Below are 22,051 nucleotides of genomic sequence, written 5' to 3'. Positions count from 1 at the left end.
TCGCCCACCCAATTCCATTTTCATTCTTCTATTGAATTATTTGACTTTTCTTATCAATTTGTAATTTTTTTGCATGTGATAGGTACTGATATTTTATCTTAATTTATTATACATATTTCTACCAAAATTTTATTAATCTTTTACCTTATTATAGATTTGATATATACTTGATTTTCATGAAGTAGTAGATTAAATATACCTATACATTTCTTTATAATTTATGGGTTTCTTATATTAGTCAAAAATTTTTGTAATATATTTAAATTATATTTATTTTATGACTTTTCTTAGAGTGTTTAATTGTTTATTTTTGTTTTGTTATTTTTTAACTTTTAAGTCCTTTATCTGGCAGCAGATTTAAAACAGGCATAAGAAAGGGAGTCATTCTTACTTTTTTCCTGATAGATAGGCAAATATAGTCATACTACTGATTGAATAAATCATAATTTTTCTCAATTGAAAAATCACCCATGTAATATATTAAATTCCAATATATACTTGAATCTGCTTTGGAGTCTTTGTTTTGTTTTACTATTATACTTTCCTACTTCCATGCCATATCATATTCTATATCTGTTCTTAATTTGAAGAGAGATGCTGTATTATTTAGAATGTGTGCTATTAGTTTTGATAACTATTCTTTAGCATATTTAAATAGCTAGATTCTATACATATTTTTAAAGATTTTTATATTAGAAGATGATTATTAAATTACAACCAATCTTTCCAAATTACAAAATAAGCTCACTTCTTTTATACAAGTCATGAAATCATTACTATATGTATATATATATATTTTTTCCCCCTAGTTTATGGGACCAGTTTCCCAAATACTTATTGTTTGTAAAGAATATTTACTCAAGGATAAAAGGTAAATGTCCTGATTAAAGGGGATACATAAACAAGGAAGATGTATTTTTTTCAAATAAAATGTGATTATTTTCATGGTCTTTCATTACTGTGTTCTTCACCTACCCTTTTACTGCAGTGATAGACTGAGTGAATATAATGGTGGCAAACAAGACACTGGTGACTGAGTTTGTTCTCACTGGACTCACAGATCTTCCAAGGCTGCAGGTTCCCCTGTTCCTGGTGTTCTTGGTGATCTATCTCACCACGATGGTGGGCAACCTTGGACTGATTTTTCTCATCTGGAAGGACCCCCATCTTCACACACCCATGTACTTATTTTTGGGCAGTTTAGCCTTTGCAGATGCTTGTTCTTCATCCTCTGTGACTCCCAAAATGCTAATGAATCTCTTATCTATGAATCATATGATATCCCTGTTTGAGTGCATCTCCCAATTTTATATTTTTGCTTCCAGTGCAAACACAGAATGTTTCCTCCTGGTGGTGATGGCCTATGACCGCTATGTGGCCATATGCAACCCCTTGCTTTATCCAGTGGTGATGTCCAATATCTTCTGCACTCAATTATTAGGTGTCTCTTATATTATCGGGTTTCTTCATCCCCTGATGCATGTGGGTTTGTTACTTAGATTAACTTTCTGCAAGTCCAATGTAATACATTATTTCTACTGTGAAATTTTACAACTATTTAAGATTTCCTGTACTGATCCTAGAGTTAATATGCTCCTGGTTTTTATATTTTCAGTCTTTATACAGTCTTTCACTTTTATGAGTATCATTATCTCTTACTGCTATGTCTTCTTTGCCACCTGGAAAATGAAGTCTGAAAAGGGCAGGAGCAAAGCCTTCTCCACATGCAGTGCCCACCTGCTCTCTGTTTCCTTGTTCTATGGCACTCTCTTCTTCATGTATGTGCATCCTGGGTCTGGACCAGCCGAAAATCAGGATAAACTATATTCTTTATTTTATACAATCATAATTCCTCTGCTAAATCCTTTTATTTATAGTCTGAGGAACAAAGAGGTTATAGGTGCCTTGAGGAGAATAATGAATAAATAAACAGTTCTTAAGGCAAAATTCAAACTTGTTCTTTTCAAACTTTGCAAAATACAAGGGGTCTGTAGTTATGCAAATTAGCCTTGGCTTTATAATTTTAAGAGAAGGCGTGTCTAGGGTAGTTTCTGAGTGCTGTCTGATGAAAGTCAGCTTCAATGGATATTTGTTTCAATGGCAGGAGGTCTTCATACCACAGAAAACTGAATTTTTAATGAAAAATAGAACATCCTTGTTAAAACAAAGGATTTAGAATTTTCAATGTTTGACTCTGTAAATTCCTTCTAAATTGATATAGTAGTTTGTAATTTTGCTGTGGCAGACATTTGCATGTTTCTTTCTTTAGTTTGGTGTGACTGAGTGAAGATAATTGTCTAGAGCTTGCATATCAAAATTCTTGCTGCTTCTCAACTGTTCAGAGACTCAGATGAAGTGACTTCTTGGAGGAGATTGTCCCTGAAGAGGAAAATTTCTTTGTAATAAAGAAAATGTTTAAAAAGCACAGAATATAAGAGACTGGTGGATTTTACTGGAGAATAATGGAAGCTGGGATAAAATAAAAAGTGAACTACTGAACATGGCTCAAATATATGCAAGTACATAGTACATTTTATCAGGAAAATTATAATAGTGGTATTCAAGACTTTGCAGATATTAAAAGATTTCAGAATATATTTCCTCAGATATTAGCAGTCTACTGTATTAATCTTTACATGTTTAATAAGGCAGAAACATACATTTACATAATTTTTACACTTCTTATAATCTCTTGCATGTTTACCATTTAAGTAAAAATAATTTAATTCTGCAATTACACGATGCAACACTTCTTAATTTGGGTAAGTGCCAGTATGGAATGGTTCTCATTTCTGAAGTGATTGTAAAAACTTACAATGTAATATTTATTGTTCTTCCATTGACTGCTCTGTACAGAATGTGTAGTGACTTTCTCTGTTGGCCATCTCCTAAATTTAAAGGAATTCTATGGTAGAAAATGTAAAATTTGTTTGAATTTATATCATCATTGGCTACCTATTGCTGTTGCAAAATCCTTAGGTGACGACCTGATATTGCTGATCAGTGAGGAAGAATTAAGAGGAAGAATTACATATACAGAAAACCTGATGTATAGACACAACAGGTATGCAAGGTAGGAGGATGCAAGGCTGAGAACTGAAGCCAGAAATGCAGCTCCACTGCCCTGTCTTAGACTATCTTCAGGGCACAGAGAGTACGTGAACTTAAAATGATTATATAAATGTAATCGGCCATCTAAACAGGCAATGACAAGAGGAATGAACACATTGAAGCCAAATGAATTCAAAAATTCTACAAATCAAATCAGTTCTGGGAGAAAATGGTCCTTGTTGTATAAGCAGAAGAACTTAATAGGGGCATCTTTGGTGCTGATAGAGATCAAAGTATCTAATCCATCCATGCTTCTACAAGGTGTCCTGTCCTCTCTTCAACCAGATAGGAAGAAAGGGTTTAGATTTGTGAAAAAGGACACTGTTATTTCAAAGCACAAGTGCTGTAAAGCCATATAATGTTCAAACTCATCAGAAAAATCTCATATAGAGAAGAATTTATTTTTTGAGAGTATTTTTGGGGAGAACTGACCACTGGAGGGAGTCTATTGTGTATTTACACCCTCTAAACTGGTGATTCTAGAATTGGCAAATTAGGCTCACTCATTCTAAAATATAGCTCATCAAGCCATTTTCTAGAAACAAAGGAAATCTTGGATTCCTAAGCTAAATAATCTGCAATGGATAGCACTGATACTATAACAACCACAAGAAGACTATGCTCCTGGCAAACAGTCCCAGATTTCAGGGTAAAGAGAAGATCTATAAACTTCTAGATAGAGAGACTGGGTTACTAACAACGTAAAGATAAGTACAGTAATATTTGACTTCCCATTTGTTGCACTGAAAGTACAGAGACAATGGAACAACATTTATAAACTACTGAGAGAAAAATGGTTTCCATGAATAATGTTATAACAAAGTGTGTACAGAGGAATTTTGAATGGCCATGCAAACTGTGTGCACTGCTTAACTCAGGGGCACTATTCACAACACAATATTGTATTGCTGGCTGCCCTGTGTATTAGACACCATAAGCAATGACCCAATGGATGATGATGATGATGTGACTGGGAAGAGTATTTGCTTAGATTTTTAAAGACTACAAAACAAATTAAATAACATTCCATCACTATTTTAGGGGAATTTTGGCAACTATCTGAGGAAACTTTATTCCAATTAAAAGGCCCTAATGTTAAGTGTTACATAGTATAAATTGTATGCCATGACTCACTGTGAAACATTGTTTTCCACTTTTCTAATCCTGTAAGAGCAATTTTCATCATTTCTTTTGTTACATGTGGACAAACCTAAATTTAAGGTTTTTGAGAATAGGTTGCTTGAGAGATAGTCTGACTCACTATAATAGCTAGTGTTGAATGACTCATTCAATGTGAGTCACAGATCACACTGTCCATTGATTCCTATATATTCCCTGTCACAGATACTGTTGGTGCCTGCCCATGTCTTTTCTAACTATACATCTTCATCTGAGGGCTTTCTCTGATGGCCAGAGGCATTTAACGCAGATTGGAGGAACTGGGAAATGACTACTGTTCATAGACTCTCCCCCAGACCATTTATCAACCAATGATTGGCAGGAGTTGGTGAATAAATACCTCAGATCCTTTGCCCTTTGGCTAATATAAATTTGACGTTCATGCTCTATACTGGCTCATGGTGTTTCCAAAAATGATTAAGCTTGATTGCCCACAGTTGTAACTTGTTTGGTAAATTACCCTTTATCGGCTGCATTCCCTTTCCTGTCTCACTTCAACACTTTCTCACTCATCAACTATTCACAAATAAATTACTGCACTCAAACAATGTCTCAGTCTGTGGCAGAACACAAACTAAGATACCTACCCCTTTTCCCCTGAGGTAGAATTGAATGTTTTATATAGACACCAGGCATACATGTATTATACTATTTCATATGAAGCGATTATTACTTTACAGAAATCTCAATGGTTGGGGGTCCTCTCACTACTTTGGATATGCCCCATCTATCCAGATGTTATTCAGATCTAAGCAGAATCTTAAAGTGGTTCTTCCTTTTACCTCATACCTTTAAGAGTCTGACCCCCACCACATACATATACAATACATTCTACCAAAGTTTATAGTCAATGTCCATTTTAACTTGGTATCTGAAATATACACTTCAGCTAATAAAAAGAATTTTAAGTTTTTATAATTCCGGATATTTCATTTGTCCTTTAAGTACGATTTACTTCCATTTTTATTGTCCTACACATGAAGACCAGACTTCAGATAAAATTTGTGAGACAAACAAACAACAACAACAACAAAAAAACCAAGAAAGAAACAACCCAATGTCAAAAGGCAAAACAATCAAAAGAACCAGTGTCAGATATGACTCAGAAGTTGGGATTATCAGTCAGGAAATTTAAAACGATCATGATTAATATGTTAAAGTTTCCATGCATGATCAGATTTAGAGAGAATTTAGAGCTAGACAGATAGAAAGTGTTTTTTAAAAGTCAAGTGAAAATGGTAGAAATAATTTTTTAAAAACATGAGAACAAACATAAAGGATGCCTTTGGTGAGCTCATCAGTAAATTAGACACAGTAGAGGAAACAACAGTGATGTTGAATATAGGTCAATAGATATCAAAATTAAACACAAAGACAGAAAAGAGTAAAAAAAAAACCCAGAATATTCAAGTACTGTGAAGGACTATCAAGTTATCTAACTTATGTGTAACTGGAAACTTAGAGGAAAAGAATGAGAGTTGGGCAGAAGGAATATTTGGAAAACATAATGGTCAAGAATTTTTCAAAGATAATGAAAGTCATCAAACCAAAGAATCAAGAAACAGAGAACCTGAGGCAGAATAAACAAAACAGACAGAAACCAAATCATAAGAAAATAAAAACACAAAAACACCTGGACACGTTATATTGAAGTGGTTAAAGACCAAAGATAGAGAAAAGTTTGAAGGTAGTGAGAGGGGAGGAAAAAGTACACAGCCAGAAGATAACTGAGTAGTTGACTGACATATTTCAAACTGTGGGGGAAAGAGACCTGCCAACTCAGAATTTTACCTAACAAAAAATAACTTCCCAAAATTAATGTGGTCCAGGTCCCCAGCTTGGGGGACTTTCTTCCCCATTGCAGGATACCTACTTGCTTTTGAATTTTGCCTTTTTACTTCCACAGATGTAGGGGTAGGTGTAGGTGATGGGTCAGGAGGGTTGGAGTTGGGCTGGGTTGACCTTCTCACCTGGCTGGGCTTCCAACACCCCTCTTCTGTGCCTCCTCCAATATGGTCCAGGAATTGGGCAGGGGTTGGAGAGTAGCTGAAGTTTTTGGGGGTACTCAGCGCTATGTGAGTTCTGCAGAGGGATGGCGTAGTGGCTCCTTTAGGTTGGAATGGGGCTGGATCCTCAAGGCTGCTGGAAACTTCTCAGCCTGAAGTCTAGCCTGGGGCCAGGATTGAGAGCAACTCTGAAGGGGCCTCCCCCAAGCCTTGTGCTGTCTTCCTGGTGGCATGAAGCAGGACAAGGTGAAGTTGCAGCAAAACCTGGAAGGGTCTCAGGACATCAGAACTTTACAGGAGCTCCAAAGCAGAAGAGGATCACCCTGTGGGAAGGTATTTAGCCAAAAGAGCAACTGCTGTTTTGAGACTCTGCAGCTCAGTGTCAGTAATGTGTGTAAGCTGTGCCCCCTGCTGCAGAAATAGGTGGAGGAAGCTGACAACAAGGAGAATCTTCAGGGGGAAGGCACAGAGGAGTCCCTCCTGCAGCAGGCTCGAAAGGGAGAGCAGATAAGCATTGAGAATTAAGTAGCTTGGCATCAACAAGCACAGAGTCTGAGTGTGGCTCTGTACCTGGTACCAGAAGGGCAGTCAATCAAGCAGGAACTATTCCCAATGAGAGTATTTTGAGGCTGCTGAGTTTCCTTTCATGGGGGCACCAGTGTGCTTTTCTCTGGCACCAGGGCCCATTTCAGTAGCCTAGACTATGGGGGCTCTCACTTCACTATTCTGTACTCCTTGGTCCCTTTGACCTTTGAGGGTGAAGTGTTCCCTTTTGTCCAGCTCACCACTCTGGGCTTTCTCATGCATTCAAACTGAGGTGCCTGCTTTTCTCTGAGGGGTGGGGGCAGGAGTGGGGGATGAGGAAAGCGGGAGAAACTGGGGAAACAGGACCCTGGGATTTGTGCCAGGGCTTTTGGAGTTAGGTTTTTCATTCAATAAATAGGAAACATTCAATTAATTGGGAATATGAAGAACGGGGGCAGGGAGTTTTGAGGGAAATAGTAGGAAGGAAGGTAAAATTCATTGATGTTCTTGATTTTAAACACAATGTCAGTCATCACTTTGTTTTTAAATAAAGAAGCCTGGGACACAGTGGGAAAAAAAGTGTAAAATAAAAACTTTTAAGACAAGAACCAAAAAAAAAAAAAAACATTACCCAAAGTCCTAGAGGAAAAAAAAAATTATGAAAGGAAGTTCTTCAGGAAGAAGGAATATGATATCAAAGAGGAACTTGGTGCTACACAAACAAACATCTCTGAAAATAGTTAAAAATTAAGGTTCATATAAAAAGGATCTTTCTTTCTTCTTATGAATTAATCTAAGAGGAAACTGAATGCCAAAAGAGTAGCAATATATCATACCTTTACAGATAAAAGTAAAATATATGATAATATAGCAGAAAAGATTGGAGGGAGAAATTACAATTTGTTAGATTATTGCCCTATAAATGTAGTGGTATGATATTATTTGAAGGTAGATGTAATTAATTAAAATAATATATTGCATACCCTAAGAGAATCACCAAAAGAGAGACAATATATAAATAATAAGCCAAATGTAGATATAAAATGGAATCATAAAAAAGTTTCTATACTCCAAAAGCAGGCAGGAAAAGAGGAAAGAAGAACAAAGAACAATGGAATGGATAGAAAAATATCCAGCAAAATGATAGATTTTAATCCAATCACATCAATAATTCATTGAATATAAATGGTATAATATACCAAATAAAAGACAGATTGTCAGATTGGATTCAAAAGCAAGATCTAACCACATACTATAACTATACACTGTTGAGAAGAAACACACATCAAATACAAAGACACAGATAAATTAAAAATAAAAGTATGAAAAACAGACATACTATGCCAACACTAATCAGAAGAAATCTGGAGTGGCTAGCAAACAAAATAGGAATATTACCAGAGATAAAGGGGACATTGCAAAATGATAAAGGATTCAATTTATCAAAAAGACAAAATAATACTAAGTCTGTAAGCACTGAACAATGGAGCTTTAAAATACTTGAAGCAAAAACTGATAGAATGGGAAGGAGAAAGAGACAAAGAAGAAAGAGACAATTACAGATTAAGACTTCAATACTCCTCTTTCAATAATTGATAGAACAAGTAGAGAAAAAATCAGTGAAAGTAGAGAAGACCTAAAGAACATTATCAACCAACTTGATAGTTATAGAATACTATATCAAACAACAGTAGAATACACATTATTTTTTTATGTGCTCACTGAACATTCACCAAAATAAACTCTATTCTGTGTAATATTTAAAATAATTGAATTAGGGGAGGGCCACGATCATGGAGTAGAAAGACCCTGAGCTCACCTCTTCTTACAGGCACACCAAATTTACAACTATTTACAGAACAACCATTAACAAAAAAGACTGGAACCTACCTGAAAGATCTTCTACAGCTAAAGATATAAAGAAGGAATGACAACAAGATGGGTAGGAGGGACCGAGTCGTGATATAGTCAATTCTCATACCTTTGGACCCACAAATGGGAGAATAATTACAATTGCAGAGGTTTTCCCAAAGGAGTAAGGGATCTGAGCCCTACATCAGGCTCCCTAGACCAGGGGTTCGTTCTAGAAAGATGAGACCCCAGAATGTTTGGCTTTGAAGGTCAGTGGGGCTTATTTTAAGAGTTCCAGAGGGCTGTGGGAAATAGAGACTCAACTTTTAAAGGACACCACAAAATTTCACATGCACTGGGACCCAGGGCAGAAGCAGTAATTTGAAAGGAGTCTGGGTCAGACCCACCTACTGATCTGGAGAATCTCCTGGAGAGGCAGAAGGCAACTTCAGCTCACCCTGGGGACATAGACACTGGCAGAAGCCATTTTGGAGAGCTTGTTCTACCATGTGGACACTGGTGCTGGCATTCACTATTTAGGAATCCTCCTTCTAGCTTATGAGCCTCAGGACCCAGCCCCACCCATGCCCACCAGCCCATAGGCACTAGTACTGGGACATCTCAGGCCAAGCAATTAAATGGGCAGGGACACAGCCCCACCCATCAGCAGACAGGCTGCCTTAAGACCCTCTGAGCCCACAGCCTGAATAGACAGTTTTCCAAAGAAGACATACAGATGGCTAACAGGCACATGAAAAGATGTTCAACATCATTAATCATCAGAGAAGTGCAAATCAAAACCACAATAAAATATCACCTCATACTTGCCAGTATGGCTGTCATCAAATAGAACACATATAACAAATGTTGGCAAGGATGTGGAGAAAAGAGAACCCTCATACACTGTTGGTGGGAATGTAAATTGGTGCAACCACTGTGGAACACAGTACGGAGGTTCCTCAAAAAACTTAAAATAGAACTACCGTGCAATCCAGGAATTTCACTTCTGGGTATATATCTGAAGAAAGTGAAAACATTAATTTGAAAAGGTGTATGCACCCCAAGGTTTATAGCAACATTATTTACAATTGCCAAGATATGGAAGCAACCCAAGTGTCCATCAACAAAGAAGATACAGTTTATATATACAATGGAATACTACTCAGCCATAAGAAAGAATAAAACTTTGCCATTTGTACAAATATGCATGGATTTGGAGGGCATTATGCTAAGTGAAATAAGTCAGGCAGAGAAAGACAAATACTGTATTATATCACTTATATTTGGAATCCAAAAAAAAAAAAAACCAAACTAGTGAATTTAACAAAACAGAAACAGGCTCCCAGATATAGAGAACAAACTGGTGGTTACTGATGGGGAGAGGGAAGGGGGGAGGGACAGTATAGGGGTAGAGGATTAAGAGGTACAAACTACTATGAATAAAATAAATAAGGTACAATGATATACTGTACAGCACAGGGAATATTAGCCAATATTCTGTAATAACTATAAATGGAGTATAAGCTTTAAAAATTGTGAATCACTAGGTTATACACCTGAAACATAAAACTGTATATCAACTATACCTCAATTTTTAAAAAAGGAAAAAAAAAAGAAAACAAAAAAAATTTTAAGGTATTTTGTATAGATACCAAGTCTTTGAATATAATAGCAAAACATACTTTGATAATTTTTCCATTTAAACTTCAATAATGGGCTTTAAATATTAAAGATTTAAAAATTAGAATAAAATAACTGAATTAATACAAACTATAAACCCTTAACATAATTAAATTAGATATCAATAAGAGAACGATATCTCTAAAATCTCCATGTATTTGGCAATTAAAAACCATCTTTCTAAATATCCGTGGATCAAAGAAATAGTCACAAGGAAAATAAGAATATATTTTAAATTCAATGATAATGAAAATGCAAATATTTAAATTTGTGGAGTATAGTTAAGAGAATGTTTAAAGAGAAATCTATAGCATTAAATACGTACATTGGAAAAGAAGAAAGGACTGAATCAATGTTTTAAGCTTCCACATTAACATACTATAAAAGAAGAGCAAATTAAACCCAAAGCAAGCAGAAATAAATAATAAATATAAGAGCAGAAATCAATTAAATTGAAACAAAAGTAATAGAGAAAATCAATAAAATGAAAAGCTGGTTATTTGAAAAGATCAATAAAATTGATAAGCTTCTAGCCAAACTGGCCAAGAAAAAAAGAGAAAAAACTTAAATTACTAAATGACAGAAAATGCAAACATCAGAAGAGAAAGAGGAACATTATTACAGAGGCTATAATGTTTAAAGGACAGCAAAGAAATATCTTGAACAGTTTTATATCTGAAAATTTGTCAATCTAGATGAAGTGAGCAAATTTCCTAGAAAAAAATAAAATATCAAAGCTTATTTAAGAATAACTAGATAATCTGAATACTCATACGCTTTTTTAAAATTTGGATTTTTAGTTAAAAGTTTTCAAACCAAAAAAAGTCCAAGTCCATATATTTTATATAAAACAAATAAGCAGAAATAGCTAAATTATCTTCTAGGAGTTTCGGGGAAAAGTACCTAAACATTCTTTTTGACGTTCTAGAGAAAGATATAAGTGCAAGGAAAAGAAAGAAAAGTAAAATGTATTGCTACCTGAGCCTTGGTCAAAATAAGACAGAATATTGTGGCCTAGACTAGAGGTCCAAGGAATTTTTCACTGTTAAGCCTAATCTGAATCTTGATTTCTAGCTCTGGAAGAGATGGAGCCAAAGGTGTACAAGTTAAGCCTTGGTGCACATATCTGGCCTGCACTGGCCAGACCAAAACCTGGTGGCCAGTTTGGAAAAGAAAGAATGAAGTGAAGCTGGCCGTGTTTGGAAGGCAAAGTCCAGGGTGAGCTTATTTCTTCAGTCAGGAAGAAGAGATGATGGAGAAAAGGGAACCCTCCTACAGTGTTGGTGGGAACGTAAATTGGTACAGCCACTATGGAGAACAGTGTGGAGGTTCCTCAAAAAACTAAAAATAGAGCTACCACATGATTCAGCAATCCTGCTCCTGGGCAAATATATGGAGAAAACCGTAATTTGAAAAGATACATGCAACCCAATGTTCATTGTAGCACTGTTTACAATAGCCAAGACATGGAAGCAACCAAAATGTCCATCGACAGAGGAATGCATAAAGAAGATGTGGTACATGGGCTTACCCTGGTGGTGCAGCGGTTGAGAATCTGCCTGCCAATGCAGGGGACACGGGTTCAAGCCCTGGTCTGGGAAGATCCCACATGCCGCAGAGCAGCTGGGCCCGTGAACCACAATTACTGAGCCTGCGCGTCTGGAGCCTGTGCTCCGCAACAAGAGAGGCCGTGATAGTGAGAGGCCCGTGCACCGCGATGAAGAGTGGCCCCCGCTTGCCCCAACTAGAGAAAGCCCTCGCACAGAAGCGAAGACCCAACACAGCCATAAATAAATAAATAAATAAATAAATAAAAATTAAAAAAAAAAAAGAAGATGTGGTACATATATACAATGGAATTTTACTCTGCCATGAAAAAGAATGAAATTCTGCCATTTGCAGCAACATGGATGGACCTGGAGATTATCATACTAAGTGAAGTAAGTCAGACTGAGAAAGACAAATATCATACAATATCGCTTATATGTGGAATCTAAAAAAAAATATGATACAAATGAACTTATTTACAAAACAGAAACAGACTTGCAGACTTAGAGAGAGAACTTATGGTTACGGTGGGGAAGGGTGGGAGGAGGGATAGATTGGGAGTTTGAGATTGACATGTACACACTACTATTTTTAAAATAGATAACCAACAAGGACCTACCGTATAGTACAGGGAACTCTGCTCAATATTCTGTAATAATCTAAATGGGAAAAGTATTTGAAAAAGAAGAGATACATGTACATGTACATAACTATTTTTTGTACATACATAACGGAATCACTTTGCTGTACACCTGAAACTAACGCAACATTGTTAATCAACTATGCTCCAATATAAAATAAAAATTAAAAAAATAAAGTGAGATGTTACTAGGGATGTAATGTACAACATGATAAATATAATGAACACTGTTATATGTTATATATGAAAGTTGTTAAGAGAGTAAACCTAAGAGTTCCAATCATAAGGAAAAAATTTTTTCTGTTTAACTTTTATCTATATGAGATGATGGGATGTTCACTAAACTTATTGTAGTAATCATTTCATGATGTATTAAGTCAAATCGTTATGCTGTACACCTTAAACTTATACAGTGCTCTATGTCAATTATATCTCAATAAAACTGGAAGAAAAAGAAAAGTGAAATAAAAAAAAAAAAAGAAGAGGTGACTGGCCTGTTTCAAGGGAGCATGCCTGGGGACTATTTAGCATTCTGTTAAAAGAAGAGACAAGCTATGGTAAATCAAAGCCACAGTCTGACTTTTGGATGCCCCTTAAGCCCACCCATGTGGTCCCACCAGAATCTTGTTACTTCACACAACACATTAATATCTCCTTACTTTGGGAGAAGGAAAAAGGGAAGTGCAAAAGGGATCAGAGTAGGAACTTGAACTCCTTTCTCACTCTTATCACTCCAAATATAGTAATCAGGAATAGCAGGTTGCAAAACTGTATGTATTTGCATAATTTCTTTATCTGAAAACATGCATGTTTGTATAATATACGACAGAAAAATTTAAAAGATTCATACTAAAATATTAGTATATATTTCTAGATGATTATAAAATATTTTTTTTTCTTATTGCTTATCAATATTTTCAAATATTTCTGTAATGGACAGTTTTATTTGTGAAATAAAATAATTTTAGAGTGAATGGAAGATATTGACAAAGATTCTGTCATTGATCAAACTCTACTCAGGTTCCTTTGAGTTCTTTTTCAACCAGGCCTGATTTTTGGTCTTCCATATTCGTCCCTGAATTGTCCAGTTTTAGCAAAACTCCTGCTAAGTCTGACCAGTACCCCTACCCTTGATATCTGATCATCCTTGATACATAATTAGGTTCCTTATCCTCTACCATCGCCCAGGTGATGTCTGATCACCCTAGCCTGCTTTCAGCAATACTATGAGGTGGGTTTAGCCAGAATCCCCTTACTTCTGTTGTTTCTTCTTGGTAATTTTCCATCCACTGCCCCCCTCCTTGCTCCTTGGCTATAAATACCCACTTGGTTATGTTATATTCAGAGTTGAGCTCAACATCTCTCCCCCACTGAAGTGGTCCCTACACCTAGTAAAATAGCCTACGCATGAATAAGTCTTCCTTACCATCTTCAACAAGTGTCACTGAATGATTTTTTCCTTAATAGCATCCAGATTGGATGAAAAGAAATAAATGTATTTTAAACAAATAATATAATAATCTATGCAGAAAAATCAAATGGAATGCACAAAAAGCTACTACAACTAATAGATGAGTTTAGCAAGTTTCTAGAATACAAGATCAATATTCAAAAATCAACTGCACTATTGTATAGTGGTAATAAACATTCAGAAGTTGAAGTTTAAAATACTGTGTACAATTATAATAAGCATATGAAAACTTAGTTTTAAATGTGGCAAATAATGTGCAAGACCTATAAATGGAAAAAGAACAAAAGCTTTTCTGAGGGAAATTAAAGAATACCTAAATAAATGGAAAGATGGGTTAGAGGATTCAATATTGAAAAAATGTCAATTCTCCCCAAATGCATTTATACATTTAATAAAATTCCAATCAAAATACCAGCAGGATTTCTTGTAGATATTGACAAGCTGATTCTAATACCCACATGGGAATGCAAAGAATATAGAATAGCCAAGACAACTTTGAAAAAGGAGCAAAGTTAGAGATCTAACACTACCTGATTCTAAGATTTAACATAGAACTTTATTATCAAGATAGTGTGGAATTGTTGTAAAGATAGACAAGCAGATGAATAGACTAGAATACAGTCCAGAAATAAACTCATAAATATATGGATAGCTGATTTTGAACAAAGCTGAGAAGGTAATTCAGCGGAGAAAGGATAGTCTTTTCAACAAATGATGCTGGAACATCTGGATACCTATATGAAGAAAAATGAACTGTAATCCAAATCATATACAAAAATTAACTCAAGATGGATCATAAACCTAAATGAACAACCAAGAAATATGACATCAAAAGCACAACTTATAAAAGAAAAAATATTGATAAATTAACTTCATTAAATAAAGAATTAAATTAAATATATTGCTGTTAAAAATTGTTAAAATGAAATGACAAACCATAGAATTTCAGGAAATATGTTTAAATCATATATCTGATAAAACACTCATATGTAGGATATGTGAAGAACTCTCAAAGCTCAAAAATTAGAAAACAAATTTTAACTACTGAAACAGCTAAAAATGGGCAAAAAAATTTTAAGAGACACTTCACTAAAGATGGCCTACAGATGTCAACTAAGGGCAGAAAAATACTTAATCATCATTAGCCATCAGAGAAATGCAAATTAAAACCTCAATGAGATACCACAACCCACCTATTAAAATAACTGAAATTGAAAGGACAATCCATTCCAGAAGCAGCAATACAGACCTTTGTACTCATAGATAGGCAACACAAATTAGAAGATAATTACACAAAATTGAAGGGGGCAGTAAATTTATGTCAAATTTCCGTTATGTTAAAAGTTCCCTTGGCACATTCTAGTTATCTCTGCACATCCTACTGCTTACTCAGCCCTTCTGCAGAGTTTTCGCAGTGAATCCTCTTTAATCTATGTTATTTTTTCTCCACATTTTTGCCTTTCATTAGCAAAATTCGAAGGAAGCAGGAAAAGGATTAATGCATCTATCAAACAATATGCCCTTTTCCCCCGGTATGTTGCCAGACACGTTTCAATTGGAAGTTATTTTTTAAAAACTTTTTAGATATAAAATCAAAATGTCACAAGTAAGTAAATTAAGGTTTATTTTATGAATGTTCATGGATAATTTTCTCTGTTAATGCACAAAAAGCAAATCTGAACACATTACCACCATGTTCAAAATCATGTTAATAATTTTCCTTTAAGTTGGGGTAAAGAACGAAGTCTCTGACCTGACCTCCAAAGCCCTGTGTTACCTAAATATGCTGGCCTCTCCGACGCCATCGGGCTCCTCCCTGCTTCTCTTTTTGCAAGCCACATTTACCATGCTGTGCTTCTCCAATTACCTAGGTTCTCTGATAATCTGATAGTCCCTCCAATGATGAAGGCCCTGTGGATGGGACCTGTCCACAGGCAACAATCGCTTTGTTAGAGTTGAAGACCCCTGGGCCCCACACAGACCTATTGAAACAAACCCTGCATTTTAACAAAATTTCCAGGAGATTCACAGGCAATAAAGTTTGAGGAGCACTGATCTAGATCACCTCTCACTGTGATCTTTTGTTTTGTTTTTCCTTTGCTCCTCCCCAGATCTTTGCTTAGTAAGATTTCTCATCAGATTTCAGCTTAAAGTTGGGAGTTAGGTGTGAGTCTGGAATGTGAGCTACAGTTTGCAAGAGGAGGACAACTTTACTTGGGGTTCACTCCTGAAGGGAATCTAGAACTTTGACCTCATTAAAATCATGTATGATTAGCTCAGACAATAGGATACTAAGCAGAGCATCAAAATTTATAGATAAATTGAAGTTGTCATAAACATATCAGATGTGTCATCTATGGTGAAAAGTAATGGCATAAAGTGTGGTTTCTACTGTTAAAACTGGAACTATCTACAATGACTGATGTTTATAATTTCAGAGCCTATGATGCCCCATGGGACAACCTGCCTTTCTCATACATGTCCAAGTCCACAGTGCCCAGTAAATGCTTAGCCTTGCCCTAAAGGGAATTTTAGTTCTTCATTCCTCCTTCTTCTGGCAAAAGCACACAGTTGTATAATTGGTTGACTCTTCTGTTCAAAGCAAATTAATATAAACTATAATTTCCTGAGCTTGGGAAGTCTCCAAAATGAATCAGTGTGCAAAGAATTGCTACCTATGTTATTGTCATTTCCGTGCTGTTGTAGAGAAAGCCTAATGTATTGACAGGTTTCCACAATTTCTCATAAGATATGGGTAAGAGAGAAATGATTTGTATAATATTCATTATTCTTTATATAAAAATTAAAATACTGTTTAATTTACAATAATTTTAGATTGGGTTCATAAGATGTCAGAATAACCACGTAGAGATGAAAAAAAGTGAATTAATTGTATATTTTATTTTTGTGATTAAAATTTAGACATGTAAAATAGCTGTAAGACAGAATTGTTCCCTTTAATTTAATGATGTTTTATTATTTTGTTAACCTAACTAGAAAGATTTATAAGATAAATTCTGGTGAACCAGAAAGTTAAATAATTTAAAATTGGGTTTAATGTTTCAGGTCATATGATTCTTATATAAGAAATCATTTAGAGCTTTCTGACAAAAAGACCCACTCTGATTAGTTAACTGATTAAAACTTTTAAGGTAAATCACTTAAATATTAATTCCTCTATTCCTTCACATACTTATGAGAATAATCTTATTGAATATTGTGTACATATAGCATAGAAATATATACATGTATTAGAATATAAATGAAAATATATAAATCATATATATATATATGTTAGGAAATATATAGACAATGTTTCTCCACTATGTTTTCCAGAATTTATGAATTAATAAGTACCCACACACAAATTAAATTTGAGAACTTTCAATTACTTAGTGATTGGGATTGAAGAGAAGGAAGGAAATTTCATATAAAAATCTACTTAACAACTGAAATTATTGATGTTCATTATTTATATCGCCTATATTCAAGATCCAGTTTGGGCTCAGTTTTTGATTCCCCCCCCAAAACTAAAAAGCCCACAATTGGTGGAGAGTAAAGTGCTCTCGAGTTAAATGAGCAGGATTTCTAGATAAGGTGAGTTCTAATTACTCTAGTAACAAAGAGAAAGTAATTTTAAATATGGACAGAACTTTCTGTCAGTGCCAATATATTTATTAACAACACACAATTTGTAAGATACAATTTAAAATAGAAGTCTCTTTTTCATACACAAATTCTAGAGGAAAATAAACTTTGCATAAAAAAAAAGATTCAGGACAATCTTAGGGAACACCAGAGTTAAAACAAACACTCACCCCCAAGTCTCTGAGCCTTTCCCTTTATAGGTTTCCCCTGCTATCTGAAAGTAGAACATTCCTATGAAACCTTTTAAAAGCTGAAATGGCATAAAGAGAAGAAGCTATTACCTTAAGACACATCTTCCTAACAGATGGACAAAATAAATCAAGATAAAGCACAGATACAGACACAGTTCAAAGATATGATGGCTTGATGCTGATAATGATAAATGTAGTTCCCAGGGAAGGAGCTTGGTGGGGCCATTCTGGCTGCTGGGGGTGTGTGTTGTCTCTATAACTGCTTGCTGCAAAAGAAATGCTGAACATTGTTTTTGCCTTCTATTGGTAATAGCAAAAATCCTTTTCGGATCTCTTTCCGTTAGTGAAAACAGTTATTAACATAGTTCTTTCAAAAAAGAGAAGTGGTGGTAAAGCAAACTTTTGAAAAGTGGGGCATACCTATATTTCCTCTTCAGCTTTTCTTGGATACTTCCTCTCTCAGATACTTTCTTCTCAGCTCTACTTTGGCTTGTCTTTCCTATACTTATCCATCTATGTCTCTGATATTTTCCATCTGTTACCTCCCCACTGTTTTCTTTTCACCAACACATATTATCTTCCCACTTTTCCTGTTCCCTTTCTCCTCTCAACTTCTTACTCTCCTCTCTTTTGAAAACTTTCATTAAAATGTTCTAGAGGAAAAAAAAAAAACCCATATGTGTCTAGGAGAAGTAGAAAAATGCCAATGGTTCTCCACCTTTCGTGGAGTACTCCAAATCCTTCCACCCACTTGTTTCCCTTTCACTTCTCATTATTTTGTGGCCTCAACTCAATCACAAAATGCAAACTGCTCTCACTAAAGCCACTGAAATTCCCTTAATTTCCACAGTCAGTGAAATCTGATCACCCTTTGTCCTACAAGACCATTTATTTTGGCATTTGACATGTCATTCTCTTCCTTCATTTTGAATATCTTTTCTCTAAGTTCACAACACTCAGCTTTCCAGTCTCCCTCCTGCTTCTCTGCTCAGTATCCTTTTCTGGTCTCTCCCTAGTCTTTCTCTGTTGTGAACCAGGCCTCTTGGTTGCCACAGGAAATGAGTTAATTGAATGGAAATGGCTCTAACATAGAAATGCAAGAGACAATGGAGAAATCAGGTGAAAAAATGATCAGGAAGAGAAGGAAGCAAAGGAGCTAATCAACAGCCCAAATCATGTCCCAACACCAGCTCAATGAGACCTGCTGCCACTGCTGTTGAAGTTGGAATGCCAGCTCACACTCAGAGTGCCATGGTTGTGGATGCAGGATGCGTTTGCTGGAGTCTTGATATTGCTGTCTTTGCAACTAATATTCTCTTTTGTCCCAGTACCTTTTTTTTCTCTCTCTCTTCATATTCTAAATGTAGGTTTTGTGGATTTGATTTGCCAAATCTAGGTCAAGTTCCCTCACTCTATGTGCAAGGGGAATGGGAAAGTCAGTGTCTAGTTCTTTGGCTTCTTTTTTTTTTTTTTAATTAATTTTTTATTGGAGTATAGTTGGTTTACAATGTGTGTTAGTTTCTGCTGCACAGAAAAGTGAATCAGTTATACATATATCCATTCTTTTTAGATTCTATTCCCATATAGGTCATCATGGCTATCACCTTTTGGCTTCTTGAATGGGTGATAACCTCTACCATCCACCACGACTATGTGGGAGAAAAGGGGATCAGATGTTGGCTATCTAATATATGCTGTGTATCCACTGTGTAACCTCTTTAATATAAGTTCCTCAAGTTTCTTTCTGTGCCCTTCTTCTTTTTATGCATACTCTTCAATGGATAGGTTATCAATAAATATGCCTTCAGCTACCCCCAAAACTCCTAAGACATTATTTCTATTAAGCAATTTGTAGACTCATATTACTAAGTACATCTCATCTTGATGTTCAGAGGATGCTCTCTCCACAAACTGGCCACTGCCGCTGAGATCTTGATCTCAACTTTTGATGTCCATCTAGCCAGTCACCAAGTGACTCTTCTCTCCTTCACTGACCACCCCTTTCACATCTAATGTCACAAGGTCCTAGTGACTCTGCATTTTGAATTCTTTTGCATCTATCTCTCTGTCCTCCTCATGACAACTGAAGTTATATCACCAACGGGCTAGGCACTACACATGCATTTGTGGAGCATTTTTTAAAGTACAGATTCCTAGAACTCAATCTTGACCCACTGAATTAATTTCTATAGTAATGTCTCACAATGTATATTCTGCATAAAAAGCTCCACGATCAATTCTGATGTGTAATCTGGTTAGAAAACCACTGGACAATAAATAGCAATATCTCCTGAATAGTATCCCTGACTCCGGCTTTCCCTCCATGACACCTATTTTCTGCGCTGACAAAAAATTAATTTAAAATACTTTCTGAGGCCTCTCCCTGTCTTGAAAATTTTCAGTACATACATAGTACCTGAGGCAAAGAGTTCATGATCCTTCACGTGGCATTCAATTCATTTTATAATCTAGATCCCTTAAACATCTATTCCCTTGACTAATAATCCATGTCCCAGACTCAGAATTTCCCTACCACACTCTATCAGGTCCCCACAAATTTAGCAAATGGTTAGAATGTCTCTTTTATATAAATCTATTAGTTTCTGCACATTATTTGAACTGAAATTATCATATTGATTGGCATTTCTTCAAATCCCCCAAACAGTTTATATAGTAGTATTTTATGAAATTAAAAGGGCATTCTGATAGGAGTATGATTTCGACTCCACTTTACAAGTTTTCAATTCATAAGTCCATAGTGAATGTTATTTTTATATTTCTTGCATTTTATTTCAGGGGACATCCAGTGAAGATATGGAAAAGGAAAATGCAACATTGCTGACAGAGTTTGCTCTCTCCGGATTTTCATATCAACAGCAGTGGCAAATCCCCTGGTTCCTGGTATTCCTGGTATATACCTCATCACCATTGTGGGGAACCTTGGTCTTATTGCTCTCATCTGGAATGACTCTCAACTTCACACCCGCATGTACTTATTCCTTGGGAGTTTGGCTTTTGTGTATACTTCAGTATCATCCATAGTGACCCCCAAGATGCTGGTCGACTTCTTCGCCAGGAGTAAGATGATAATTCTCTCTGAATGCATGGTACAATTTTTTCCCTTTACAGTCAGTGTAACCACAGAATGTTTTCTCTTGGCAAGTATGGCATATGATCCTTATGTGGCCATATGCAATCCTTTATTTATCCAGTGATTATGACCAATAGACTATGTATGTGACTGTTAGTCTCATCATTTTAGGTGGTGTCCTACATGCCTTTATTCATATAGGTTTTTTATTCAGATTAACCTTCTGTAATTACAACATGATATATAACTTTTACTGTGACATCATGCCATTGTTTAAAATTTCTTGTACTGACCCTTCTGTTAATATTCTGATGGTTTTTATTTTCTCTGGTTCAATTCAGGTGTTTACCATTCTGATGGTTCTTATTTCTTATACACTAGTTCTCCTTACAATTTAAAAAAAGAAGTCTGTCCAAGGCATAAGGAAGGCCTTCTCCACCTGTGGGGCCCACCTCATATCTGTTTCTTTATACTATGGGCCTCTTCTCTTCATGTACATTCGTCCTGGATCCACACAAGCAGGTGATCAAGATATGATGGAGTCTCTATTTTACACTGTCATAATCCCTTTGTTAAATCCAATTATCTACAGCCTGAGAAATACGAAAGTCATAGATTCACTGACAAAAATGATAAAGAGAAATGTTTAGACCTCATAGTAATATCTGTTCTCTTTCCATTAAAACAGTCATAAAATTGTGCAGATTAGATATTGCTATGTGTTGACTAGTGTTCAAAGTTTTTTGTATTTATAACTGTCCTATTATTTTGAGTTAAAATGTTAGTTTCTAATAAATTCCTTAAAATATGTGTATATATTTTTCAAAAACACAAAGGAATTTTAATCAAGTGTTCATATCATACTAAAATAACTAAAGCAGAAAATAAATGAAAACATTTTACATGCTTGTATATTCTTCAGTATGGCTTTATATGTGAATTTATTAAGCATTTATTAAGCACTAAAATAGTGTTGTACCTCTGAAAATTACTTGAGTGCGATGTCTTTGGTAGTAATATAGCTGTATTGCCTGGAGACATATATCACATTTAACTCTACAGTGGATGTGGGTTTGTGTTTGAGTGAACAGAGGCAAATCCCAGGAATTC

General features: G+C 35.5%; 1 protein-coding gene and 2 pseudogenes across 1 annotated transcript; all 3 read left to right on the top strand.

Moving 5' to 3' along the window:
• The first annotated feature begins 1,005 nt into the window (after nt 1–1,005).
• LOC132365480 (olfactory receptor 5AC1-like) lies at nt 1,006–1,929 on the top strand. The gene has a single exon (XM_059922204.1). It carries the CDS (start codon nt 1,009–1,011, stop codon nt 1,927–1,929), a length of 921 nt encoding a protein of 306 aa, XP_059778187.1. The 5' UTR covers nt 1,006–1,008.
• Nucleotides 1,930–3,206: 1,277 nt separating this feature from the next.
• On the top strand, nt 3,207–6,821 carry LOC132364414 (putative POU domain, class 5, transcription factor 1B; annotated as a pseudogene).
• A 13,837-nt stretch (nt 6,822–20,658) lies between these two features.
• On the top strand, nt 20,659–21,591 carry LOC132365479 (olfactory receptor 5H2-like; annotated as a pseudogene).
• Nucleotides 21,592–22,051: the final 460 nt, after the last annotated feature.

Source organism: Balaenoptera ricei, chromosome 4 (assembly GCF_028023285.1).
Source record: "Balaenoptera ricei isolate mBalRic1 chromosome 4, mBalRic1.hap2, whole genome shotgun sequence".
Lineage (NCBI taxonomy): Eukaryota > Metazoa > Chordata > Mammalia > Artiodactyla > Balaenopteridae > Balaenoptera > Balaenoptera ricei.
Note: the sequence above shows the minus strand (reverse complement) of the source record. Positions and strands in the feature narration are given on the sequence as shown.